The sequence below is a fragment of the Garra rufa genome, chromosome 21, assembly GCF_049309525.1.
Source record: "Garra rufa chromosome 21, GarRuf1.0, whole genome shotgun sequence".
In the NCBI taxonomy this organism is placed as follows: Eukaryota; Metazoa; Chordata; class Actinopteri; order Cypriniformes; family Cyprinidae; genus Garra; species Garra rufa.
The window spans coordinates 32,743,897-32,756,846 of NC_133381.1; the positions used below are offsets into that span (position 1 = coordinate 32,743,897).

At 37.3% G+C, this 12,950-nt stretch overlaps 1 protein-coding gene across 1 annotated transcript in view; it reads right to left on the minus strand.

The window, feature by feature from the left end:
* Positions 1–2,166: 2,166 nt before the first annotated feature.
* Positions 2,167–12,950, minus strand: part of slc25a21 (solute carrier family 25 member 21) — a 138,175-nt gene continuing 127,391 nt past the window's right edge. Inside the window, exons 7-11 of the mRNA XM_073827307.1 lie at positions 12,656–12,763; positions 12,370–12,534; positions 7,997–8,178; positions 3,471–3,523; positions 2,167–3,194 (exon numbers count right to left, since the gene is read on the minus strand). Coding sequence (XP_073683408.1) covers positions 3,133–3,194; positions 3,471–3,523; positions 7,997–8,178; positions 12,370–12,534; positions 12,656–12,763 — 570 coding nt within the window. The 3' untranslated portion in view covers positions 2,167–3,132. The remainder of the gene's footprint in view (positions 3,195–3,470; positions 3,524–7,996; positions 8,179–12,369; positions 12,535–12,655; positions 12,764–12,950) is intronic.

Sequence of the window (12,950 nt, forward strand, 5' to 3'; positions counted from 1 at the left end):
TACATTCCGAAATCCCAAGCTCCACAAACACACCACCTCCACGCCGAAAATTCACAAACACACACTCTGTTCCTAATGTTACGATATACGCAGTCCCCACATGTTGCAGTGCAAACAGTCCTTCTGGCAGGCACTGCTGCTGATTTGACTTGGAAAACACTTTCACCCCAACCCCGTGGTCACGGACCGTTGCTTCGGGATCGAGGTGCTGTTTTGAACACATATAAACCACCAAAAAGGCAGACACGAAACCACCGCACATAGAGGGCATCACATGTCACAATGCGCCAGACAAACTCCCCAGACCCTATTCTATTCAAATCAACAGCTTTGAATGCCATTTTCCTACTGTGACGGCATTGATACGGACGTTGGATTTGCTGACAATACAAATCCATCGACTGGACGCACATATCACAGTCGTTCATTTAATACACAGTCAACAGACGTAAAAAACCTCTCAAAACAAAGGTCAATGCACAGACCGGCCTCTTTGAGAAAAGCCATGGCGCTTTGGTTGGGAGTTTGACACTTATAATAACGTACAGTCAGAAAACCCATAAAACATGGCGATTAATCTAATTGAAAAGAAAATCACGGGGAGATTTTTGAAATAACACAGAAAGAGGATATTTTTTCAAGGCGGCGCAGCACACGTACAGCCATGACAGGAGGAAACATGACAAACACCTTAATCTTAAAGCCACTATTGAAACGGAGGAAAGTGAAAACACACTTGCTCACGCGTTCACATCTGTTTAGAATTAATTCCTATGGAAAGTCAAGTCAAATGTCACATGGTTATCTTTAGCTGACTGTGTGCAATCAGGCTGAAGACAGGAGCACAGAGCACGGTAACACTGCACAGGGACTGCGGGCGGACCGGGCCGAGGTGCTAGCTTGATTTTAAAGGCCGGCTGACCATAAGCAGACTGTTTTCCCTCGTGTACTAGACCGGTATGTCTTAAACGCTCAAAGGTAAGCGTCAGCTTTTGCTTGTTATCTGCCTGCCACAGGGAAACCTCGCAATCTGCATTCGTAATGAAGAAACGGCGAAGGAAAACCAAACGAAAGAGTGAAAGGGAGCGAAAGGTTAGGGGATTATTTAACAAAAGACCAATTTATCTGATATAATGCTTCAAATGTCTCGGAAAAAGGTATTTTAAGCATTTAGCGGAAAACTATGAGCACAGTCTGAAAATGTGTCTGGTGTCGTTAGCCCTCGTTGTTGTAACTCGGAGAAGCTTTAAAAGGCCGTTGAAAGGACTGACAGCATACAACCAATCAAGAGTTGAAGCGGAGGATGAGAGCCCGAGGTGCAATTCAGACTGACATCTATACATAAGATGAGTGTAACAATTGCCTCCACTGTCTTCGAGTTGATGGAGTGACATAAAACATGACCTTTATAAAGCGAAGGAGGGAAATGTGGTCGGGGTGGAATTCAAAGGATGACGTATTGTTTTAACTCATCCAACTAGTTATCTTCAAGCAACACAGAGGTAGAAGACTATGTGAATAATATGAAACCGTCTTCCCCAACTAGGCCACAGCGCTTCATATTTTTATTATGACAGCATTGAGAGGCCGTCCTGATTGTTTAGACTTTATTTGCATTTTTCAGTTTTGTTATTTCAAGTTGTGCTGAGCTATGATGAATCAGCCTGCAGGCCTGGAGAGATGAGTGAGAGTGAGCGTCTTGGCTCATGATGCGACGATGACATACTGGATTGCAGTATGAAAAGAGAAAAAATATAAATGCTAAAAAAGAAAAAAAAAAACAAAAAACTAAACAAATCAGGTGCTTCATCATCACTGGTGATTGTCACCACAGAGTAAAACCACAGAGGTTTCTTTCCCGCTGTAATCTGTTATTACTAATAACAAAGAATTATAAGTAACAAACCAGTAAATTACAGTAAATGAACTTAAGCCTTGAAATTCAGATGATTTAAATGTTAAACAACAGCAACGTTTCAACAGAAGTGGGCCAACAGTTCTGGAAAACTTTAAAATACCAGCTAATTTTACAATTGTGATGCCCAGGCCTAAGATAATAAAATGTCACAAAACTGTATACATTTCTAAAATGCTGTAATAAAACATTTTTCATTTTCATCCAGAAATCAACTGGAAAAGTCATTCAAATTCACTGGTCAAAAGGTGTAATTTTGGAGAGTTTTATTTTAAGGCATTATCAACCAATTTTACAGATTTATCATGGTCCAGGAGCATTTATTAGCAAAATAAAATATTACATGAATACCTGTAACCAGTTTAAGCTACAAGATATTATAATTGCTGTTTCATAATTATTTTATACCAAAAATGAGAATTTGAATGCCATAATTCAATTTATGCTTTAGTCTAAATTGACCAATTTGAGTTTGCTTAACACATTTTCAAGTGTTAATGTATCAAGTGTGCTCTAAATTTGAAACACTGTTAATATGGCTATTGAAAAGTAAGACCTTGAGAGCTTCGAGTAGCATTGAGAGTCACATACACTCTTAAAAATAAAGGTGCTCGAAAAGGTCCTTCACAGCGATGCCATAGAAGAACCATTTTTGGTTCCACAAAGAACCATTCAGTCAAACGTTCTTAGCTTTTTATAATCGAAGAATGTTAAAGGTTCTTTATGGAACTATTCGGACAAAAAAAGGTTCTATGGCAGCGTGAGGCACCTTTATTTTTGAGGGGGTACAGTATGACGAATTTACAGTTTTGAGGAAGCCATCCAGTAGACACTAGACGCATCTCTCAGCCTTACTGTAGTTCAGTCAAAAATTCTTAATTTAGGTTAAAAATAAGGTACTGTTTCTGTTCGGTATTTTCAGTTAGGGTGTGTAGAGCTGCTTTAGTTACTATTACATATGCAGGCATGTGGACAGGTAGCTCTCGGATGTCTTAGTAGTTGTGTTCTGTTATATATAAACAAACTTGGAATGTCAAGATCCAGGGAGTGACCGTGCTGTTGCAAAGCATCTGTAGTGGAGAGTCTACATGTCACATGTCTGAAGAGCTGTGCTTTTGAATGTGATTGGTAGTGTGATTGTTGAGGAACAGTCAAGGCATTGTGTTTGATCGACCTGGGGAGGGATGGAGTACAGAGTGATGGTGATGTGCAGACGATCACCAGTTCTTCTGCAGCCAGACAGATACATATTCATAAACCAGCAGCATGATTGCGCCTCCTATATTCAGGAAATGAACATTAGTTAAAGGGCATGGGTAAATGACATCTTAAAGGGATAGTACACCCTAAAATGTAAATTAAATGTTATAATTTACTCATCCTTGTTCCAAACCTGTATATTCTGCTGAACACAAAAAATATATTTTGAAGATGGATCAAAACAGTTATTGTCTTTTATGCTCCAGAAAAGAAAGAGAGTGAGCAAATGATGACATAATTAAAATGTTTAGATGAACTATCCCTCAAATATAAAAAATGTTCTTATTTATGTTACCTGGTCCAAGTCTCATTATCTTGGGAATCAGTCCTTTGTATAAGGCAAGATATCTGCAGAATAAAAACACATACAGTTCCTTACAATGCAGTGACTCCAAAAAGCACATTAGAGAATCATAAAAGTAGTCTGTACACCATAAAAGGTTTTTACCAGTTTCAACTTAAAACGTAAGTTCAGCAGCTGCCCTAAAATTTTAAGTTAAATCAACTTCAAACTTCTATTCATTTCAACTCATGACAATACTATTAGTTAAAATGACTTGTACTTTTAAGTTGATTTAACTTATGAGTTGAAATGACTTGTACTTTAAAGTTGATTTAACTTAAATTTTTAATGTTGCTGCTAAACTTAAGTTTTTAAGTTGAAACTGGTGAAAACTTTTTACAGTGTACCATGTGCAGGAGGCATAGGAAAAAGTGTCTCAAAATATTGTGTGGTACAAAAATAAATAAATAAAAAATAAAATGCTTTTTTAAAGAAACTTTGTCCAACAACACCAGCAAGTAAAGTTACAGTGGGACCGTGTCTCTCTCAGCTCTCCTGAGCCCAATGAGTTTTAAAAGACCCCCTAAAGTGTGCAATTGTTTTTTTTGGGGGGGGGGGGGGGGGGGGGGGGTAATTGATGAGGGAAAGTCATGTGGGAAGAGGCAATCGCAAAATGATTGGATATGACTGGTTAGGACTGGCTGTGGTTGGTTTATGCGATAAATCCCGAATCAGATTTTGCGAATCAGAATGAACAATGTAATGGTGTTAATGGGAAAACTGATTTTAAGAAGTAAGTAAACAACTCACATTTAGATATAACCACTTTGTTATATTAAAATAAGACTTGAAAATTGGCATGAAAACCGGATCTGTGGAGGTTTTTAGTGAGTAATCAGCTTGGTGTCTGTGAGCTTTGATGACTGATGATCTGAAACATTCAAAAATAGCTAAAAGTTAACTATTAAAAAGAATACAAAATAAAATATTGTTTATATTGTTACTACCTTGAGTTATTATTTTAATATAAATGTAAAATGCTTAAACACACTGAGATTCATACTTGTCTTTAATAAATAGGATATTAATTACATTGTTAATGTAAAAATACAAAATAGTTTTCTGATATTGTAAGTCATGTTTATTTATCCAAGAAAATCTGACTGGGACATGAATTTACATTTGATTAAAAAAAAAGTTTGAGGACTTTGTCTCCTCATTTCAGAACACCACTGCACACCACTGGTCTGCACTATTTGTGCACTATATTAAAAGGTCTTCTAAAGCCATTTCATTTGTATGAGTAAAGGACTAAAATGTAAATTGATATTCAAATATCAACAACACCAAATTCAATTGGTTCAATTGGCAAGGCAAGTTTGAATATGTTTAAATTTAGGCTTTTATTCACATTGATGGACACACATACATAGATCCCATTAAATATAGCAAACAGAAGGTCAACCGTAAAAACTTCTTGCATAAGCTCAAATGTGATTGTGTGACATTGGAACCTCAATGAGAATCTCATTGGTTCTCATGCCTCAACTAAGCTCATTTGATCTTTTGTTTACCATATTTGATGTAATTACTTTTGATTAGTTTTACAGTCTTTTTATAGACAATTTAAAGTTTTAAAGTATTTGGTAAAATGGACTTTCAATGGAGGGACATAAATCTATGGAAGCCCGCTTTCATCACTGAACAAAAAGTTACTGTGACTTTTATAAGAAAAAAAAAAACGAAGAATTGTGAGTTATAAAGTCATAATTGTGAGATATGAAATCACAATTCAGACTTTTTTTCTCAGAATTGCATAATGTAAACTCAATTGTGAGAAATATAGTCAGAATTATTGCAAAATTCAGATTTTTTCTTGCAATTGCGAGTTTATATCCTACAATTCTGACATTTTTCTTAAAATTGTGTGATATAAACCTGCAATTATAAGTTATAAGCAATTTTGAGGGGGGAAAAGACTGATACATTCTCAGAATTGCAAGTTTATATCTCACAATTATGAGAAAAAAAGTTACAACTGCGAGATGTAAACTTGCAATTGCAAGAAAAAGTTAGAATTGTGAGATAAGAAGTCACATTTTTTTTTTTTTTAAATGTATTCAGTGGCAGAAATGGGCTTCTATAGAAATCTCTCAGGCTTTGTTAAATATACTCCAATTTGTGCTTCAAAGATGAATAAAAGTCATTGTGAAATTCAGATTTTTTTTCTTGCAATTGCAAGTTTATATCTCGCAATTTAGATTTTTTCCACCACAATTCTGACTTTTTTCTCAGAATTGTGAGATATAAACTCGCAATTGTGAGTTACAAACCATTTTAAGGGTGAAAAAAGACTGATACATTCTCAGAATTGTGAGTTTATATCTCACAATTCTGACTTAATAACTCTTAATAGCATGATATAAACTCACAACTCTGACTTTACATCTCAGAATTGCAAGTTTATATCTCACAAATCTGTAAAAAAGAAGTCAGAATTCAGAGTCTGTATCACGCAATTCTGTAAAAACAAAGTCTGAATTGCGAGAAAAGACAGAATTGTGAGATAAAAAGTTACAATTACCTTTTTACATTTTTTTTCAGTGGCAGGAAACAGGCTTCTATAAAAATCTCTCAGGTTTCTCTAAAATACTTTAATTTGCGCTTCAAAGATAAATAAGAGTCATTGCGAAATTCAGATTTTTGTTCTCGCAATTGCGGGTTTATATCTCGCAATTCAGACTTTTTTCTCAAAATTGTGAGATATAAAATCGCAATTATGAGTTATGACAATTTTGAGGGGGAAAAAAGACACTATTATGATTAAAGAACCTCCAGGTGCATAATATAAACTCGCAATTCTGAGGAAAAAGTCGGAATTGTAACATCTCTGCTTATATCTTGCAACTCTAACTTTATATCACAGAATTGCGACTTAATTTCTTATAATTGCAAGTTTATATTGAACAATTCTGAGAAAAAGAAGTCAGAATACTCTAATTTTACTCAAAGGTTCGGAACAACATAAGGCTAAGTAAATGATATCCCTTTAAAATGTAATCGTTTTCTCACACAGATCTATCATGTGGTTTCAGAACACTTGCAAGGTAAAGTAGTCATATGGATGACTTTATTGGTACTTTTATGATGCGTTTATGTTCTTTTTTGAGCTTAAAAGTTCACTTCTTTGTATGAAAAAGAGCAGCATTAACATCGTTTAAAACATCTTTTTTTGTGTTCCACTGAAGAAAGAAAGTCATATACGTTCAGAACAATACAACAGTGAGTAAACAGCAGAATGTTCTTTTTTTGGCTGATATATCCCTTTAAGGTAATTCATCTCTCTTTCTCTCTCTCTCTCTTTCTCTCTCTCTCTCAGGCTCGGTCTGTCTGTGATGCTGAAACAGGTATAGGGCACTAATAGCTGATTTTGTTGCGTACCTGCCCTAATGCGTTCAAGCTGATTTCTGGCAGTGGGCCTGGCGGTCTCCCTGTCCCTGCCCCTGTCCTCTGCTTGTGCTGGTGTTAATAAGGCTTGAGCCACTTCCTCTCTGCCCCGCTGTCTGATTAGACTGACCCGCTGAGCGCCGCGCGCCTCGTTAGGACCTGCTTAACGACGTCTCCCATAGGGACCACTAATTAGCCAGGACTGTGTCGTGTTAGAGGGCTGGACAGGATGGAGTACCCTCTCAGCACCCCTAAAACTAAAACAGCTTCAGTGTCTCTCTCTTTAACTCTCTCTCTCTCTCACACACACACACACACACACACACACACACACACACACACACACACCCTGCCTTGCCCAAGATCAGGCCTTAATTTTTTGCCTCTAATAACAAACGAGTTGCCGTTCCCTTTGTACAGAGTGAACAAGGCCAATCAAGGCCCTGAAGGGTCATAAAACTACTGATTCTCTCTCACAGCTTCCCATGAGGCCTGTCAATTCAGATGGAGAGAGAGACAGAAAGACGCTGTTGGCACTGTGAGTCTCCACTAAGAAACAACAGCCCACGTCAGAATCAACACAGTGTTTACACAATGAATGTACACAAGTTACATTAACATGCCAGCTGATCTCACGCTTGTTGCATAAGCTCACATTTGAAATGCTATTTTTGAGCATTGGCAGTAATAACACATTTATAGCAATATATCTATATATATCTATATAGATAGAGTTTATGGATCCAGATCAAGTATATCCACTAAAAATATTATGTAAAGTTTATGTAACTCAAATAGATCTATATAAAAGAAGTGACACAAAGTACATTAGTGCTCATTTTCATAATTTGTCTAATTCCAGCATACAGCTCGGAACAAAAGGACAACATAATTACACTGAGCTTTAGAGGTTGCTTAAATATGCTGGTTGTCAAAACTTGCCCTTTTGTCCCCTGTGGGCAAAGCATAAACAAAAAGTGTTGTGTAATTTATCTTGTAGTTGAACCTGATGGCAGTTCTTGTTGGTTTAATGCCTCTTGTCGGGTGTAATTTTGACACCTGTAATTGTTGGGTGATAGTGTAGGCCTTACCCTTCCTCACTGTACACAAGGCCCATGGTTTGAAAGCAGCTGCGGTACTTGATCTCCCCTGGAACGGGCTGAGGACCCTGGATACGGCTTTTAGCGACATCAAAGGGAATGTTCACGCAGGACGAGACCGTTCCTGACACCAAACCAATAGCAAACTTCCTCATGAATTCCAGTCGAGGGTCCTGGTATACAGAGAGACAGATACATTTAAGAGAAAGAGAGCGAGAGCTTTGCTATAACATGGGAGCTATTAGGAGTTTGTTTATAAGATCAACACATTTCCTGTATTTGAAGGGCACAAACAATGCTTTATTATTTGCTGAAGATGTTAAAGGAATATTCTGTAAAGTTAAAATACAATTGTCACATTAAATTTGTAAATTTTACTTTTAGATGTAATATTAAAGGAATTTTCTCAGTTAAAGACAGCACTTGTGGGATGATGCTGATTAATGCAAAAAAAAAATATTATTAAAAGATTATGGTAAGGCACTTACACTCTTAAAAATAAAGGTGCTTCACAATGCCATAGAAGAACCTTTTTTGTCTAAATGGTTAACATGTTTCACAAAAAGTTTCTTCAGATTATAAAAAGGTATGAAAGAGATGGTTCTTTGTGGAACCAAAAATGGTTCTTCTATGGCATCGTTGTGAAGAACCTTTTAAAGCACCTTTATTTTTAAGAGTGTTCAATGTAAGCAATTTTTGATGCATTTAAAAGCAGAAAACTGGTTATAATTTTAAACAGAAAAGGTTAATAAGTGATTTTATTCACACTAAAATCGATTTATTATGCATATTGTTTACGTCTTGTTGCTGCATAACTGAAAATGAGTTAACTTTACAAATTGGACCCATTCACTTTCATTGCAAGTGTTTCACTGTACCTCTTTTGTTTTTCTTTTATTAAAAAAGAGGGACAAATCTAAATAAATTGCTGAAATAAGTCCTGTAGATTGCGCTTAACTAGACTTATTAAATGATAAAACAATAACAGTTTGATGACAGTTTTATAGGCAGAGCCATAATATTCAAAATTATGAGATAACACTTTAGTTGATATGAAAATGCAAATTAACGAACACAAAGACAGTGTAGGGAGATAAAGGAGCTAATAAGGAGAGATATGAAAATGTGAATGGAAAAAATGCGAGCGAGTAAGGAACTAAAGTAAGAAGTGAAAGAAAGGGGGCACAGAGTCAAGGATGTAATGGCAAAGCTGAAATAAAACCTCAGATCATTTTATGGTAGCGGGGCACAGATTAGAGTTTCATGAGAAGAGCGAGGCTTTGCTATTGGCTGAAGCGGGTCACGTGACCAAGGGCAAACTTTGGGAGAGGATTTATAAACAGAGTTCATGCAGGCAGACTGGGAGGCATATGGGGACAATTTAGGTAATTGGGCTGCGACTCGACACTGGTGTATTACTGTACCGAAAGAAGCCCGAACCAGCGCAGCTCTGACATCTAATTGGCCAGGATATTTTTTTACAAATGACAGCAGCCCAGCAGCGACATGCAACATTGACAGCTAAACCTGAACATCGCATTGTAGGGGAGGAGCGTTGATGTGTAACAACAGCGCTCCGCCTTATGTATAGTTTCCACACGAAACACTCCCTTCAACGCCATGACATTTGCAGCACAGTTTCTCGACGTTCACAGAAAAGAGTCGTTGGTTCCATAGCGAACGCTTCTTAAATCTCGGCGTCTATGTGGGATTTGAGTTGATACCCCTGAAGAAGGATCACTGATTTGTATCCTAATCCCAAGTGAATGACTGGCTTCTTTGAAAATACTGAAGAAAAGTAGATACTTCACCTTAAAAGCCAAGAGATTATTTTTGCAATAGACAGTCGAATCAGGGTTGGTGAGCTCTGCCCTTTTGCATGATTAAGTGCTGGAGGTTTCTGGCTTCTCGGGCACTGACGGTCTTAGCACCAGATGAAGTGGGGAAGAGGGAATACTAATCTTCAGTAGGACTTCAACTGTAACTCTCCCCCCCCAACAAATACCTCAGTCTGCTTCCAATTAGTTCATTTGAGTAAATCTAATGCTCCAGTTTATACATGTGGAGCAGGCGTATGGTAACGTTTCCATTAAACAAAATTAACTTTTGTTTGGGAGTTGAGCCCTGCCGGATGTGTAATCTGAACCTTTGAGGATGTGATGGAGAGCAAACAGGGAAGGTATTAGTGAGGTTTATCTTAGCAGCTCCTCTCCTCCTCCCTCTCCTTCTCTCTCTCTCTCTCTCTCTCTCTCTGTTAATGTGCATGACAGATCCCTCCTTTAATTTGCTATGCAACATGTTTAGTCATCAGCCTGTGAAAATGCATTAAAAAACTCTGGCTTTTGTATTACTTACATCTCAAATGAAAAAGGAGACGAACAACATTAAACAATCACTGTACTTTTTAGATAAATATGGGCCTTTATATATCATATATATAAATGTCAATGAAACTCTAGATGGCGCAGGCTAATAGGACCCTAACGCAAACTTAAACTACTTGGCCTAAGCCGATTGGCTCATTTTGCATACGCAGCCAATAAGCTTGCTGCTTTACATTTAAATGCCTGATTAGCATTCACTAGAGCATTTCGCAGCGTGCTTTCAGAGTTCGTCTGAAACCCTCCACCTCCCCAGCTCCACCTGTAAAGATCTTCTAGGGGCTTATTATATATGCTATTTGTGTAGAAACAGTATGTCTTAAAGGGATAGCTCCCCCCAAAATATTGTTCCAAACCTGTAAGACTTTCGTTCATCTTTGGAACACAAATTAAGATAATCAGAGATTTTTCTGACCCTGCATAGACAGCAACACAACTGCCACATTCAAGACCCAGAAAGGTTGTAAGGACATCGATAAAATAGTCCATGTGACATTAGTGGTTCAAACTCAGTGTTATGAGTTACATAGCTATGAGAAAACAGAAAAGAGTCTTTGTAAAAATTGGCCAGCCTTACTTATTTGAACCAGAATATACAGACAATGAACTAAGAGAGATGGACGTTCTACATCAGAACCCAGACTCCTGCGTCAGCAGCATCACATGCATGCGTTGTGATACTTTTGTGAACGTGCGTTGAAGACTGATCCGGAAGAGAAGAAATTGTTGAATACAGTTGTTCATTTTGTTTACTTTGACCACAAAAACTCTTCTCGTAGCTTCATAACAGTACGGCTGAACCACTGATGTCACATGGACTATTTTAATGATGTCCTTACTACCTTTCGAGGCCTTGAACATGGTAGTTGTGTTGTTGTCTATGCAGGGTCAGAAAGCTCTCAGATTTAATAAAAAATATCTTAATTTGTGTTCCGAGGATGAACGAAGGTCTTATGGGTTTGGAACGACATGAAGGCGAGTAATCCTTCCTTTTAAATGCTGAATGAATGTGTGCATGTTTCCAGTAAATATTTATGGAAAACCTAATTTCTTTCCCTGGAACAGATGAATGTACATATAGTATGTTTTATGTGACATTGATATAACCCTAAAGCTCCATGAAGTTTTAAAATAATGTACCATCCGCACTACACCTAAACCTACACTGTAAAATTCAGCAAGTTCAGCAGCTGCCTTAATTTTCTAAGTTAAATCAGCTTAAAACTAAGTTAAAACAAGTCATTTAAACTTATTACAATCAAACTTAGTTGATTTAACTTGTGAGTTGAAATGACTTAAGTTGATTTAACGTAATATTTTAAGGCAGCTGCTAAACTTTTAAAGTTTTTAAGTTGAAACTGGTGAACACTTTTTACAGTGTACGCAATAGTTTGAAAAAAAGCAAAATGTGACGTAAAAACGCAATCTCAAGAATGCAGGTTTAGTTTGTTTTTTGATCTCTCATCTTTCAGCTCTTCCATCTTGAGTCATGTTTTTCACGGGATTCGTACCCAAGGATTCTGCATCCTAAGTCCATTTCCGTGCCGGCTGAGCTAACAAGCAAGCTTGTAATGCTTGGAAAGCAAAACATATGAATCTGTAATCATAACTGTGTACGAAAACAGTTACAAATGCTCGCAGTTTTACCGCCTCTAGTTTTTATTTCTGTTTGAAACTTCAGTGATATGTACTTTTTGACGCATGCAAATGTCAATCGCATCAAAGTCAAAAATGTTTTGTGGTGAGAAAAAGATCTAGTAGATCTACATCATTTGTCTGCAGATGCCATGTGCATTATTTTTGATCAAACAGTCAAAGTTAGCTGTTTTGGACACTATTGACTTTCAGTGTATAGACAAAACAACTGAAATATTCTCTAAAAGATCTTCTGATATGCACAAAACAAAAAACGTCATATAGGTTTGGAAAGACATGATCTTTGTTTTTTGGGTGAGCTATCCCAAAATCTGACACTTTGTTTACCTGATTGGCAGGTATGGCATCTTTAACGTTGAAGTAGAAACCAAAGTAGATCATGTTGAAAACGCCATGCCGTCCTAGGGTGGAGGTCAGACCCTTATTAAGCCCACGGAGACCGAAGCCGTCTGTGTTTATAATTGTTCTGGCCTGTGCAAATGAAGAGGGTTGCTGCATGGAGAAAACAGAGAGCTAAACCATTAGGACCCTCACAATGAATGACTAGCCATTTAGTGACAAGACAAAGGCAAAAACAATACCATGAGGACAATTAACAGCTGTAGTCTCTTACCACTTTGAATGAATCCCTGTTGGCCTGTAGGCTCACTTTCACTACTTCAAATGGATTTACAACCAGCGCCTCGGTTAACCCTGACCCCAGGCCAGCCACAGAGAGAGCCTAGCATATTGAAGCAGGCAGAATTACATTACAAGAGAACATGACGCCACATGACAAACGAGAAAGACACAAAGACTATAAAGAAAGTCGCTTTGTGTTTAATTCAGTACAGACTGTATTTTTAAATGACCAGTCAACACTTAAGGTATGTCGCATAAATCCCATAACTCAATGGAACAATGCTACT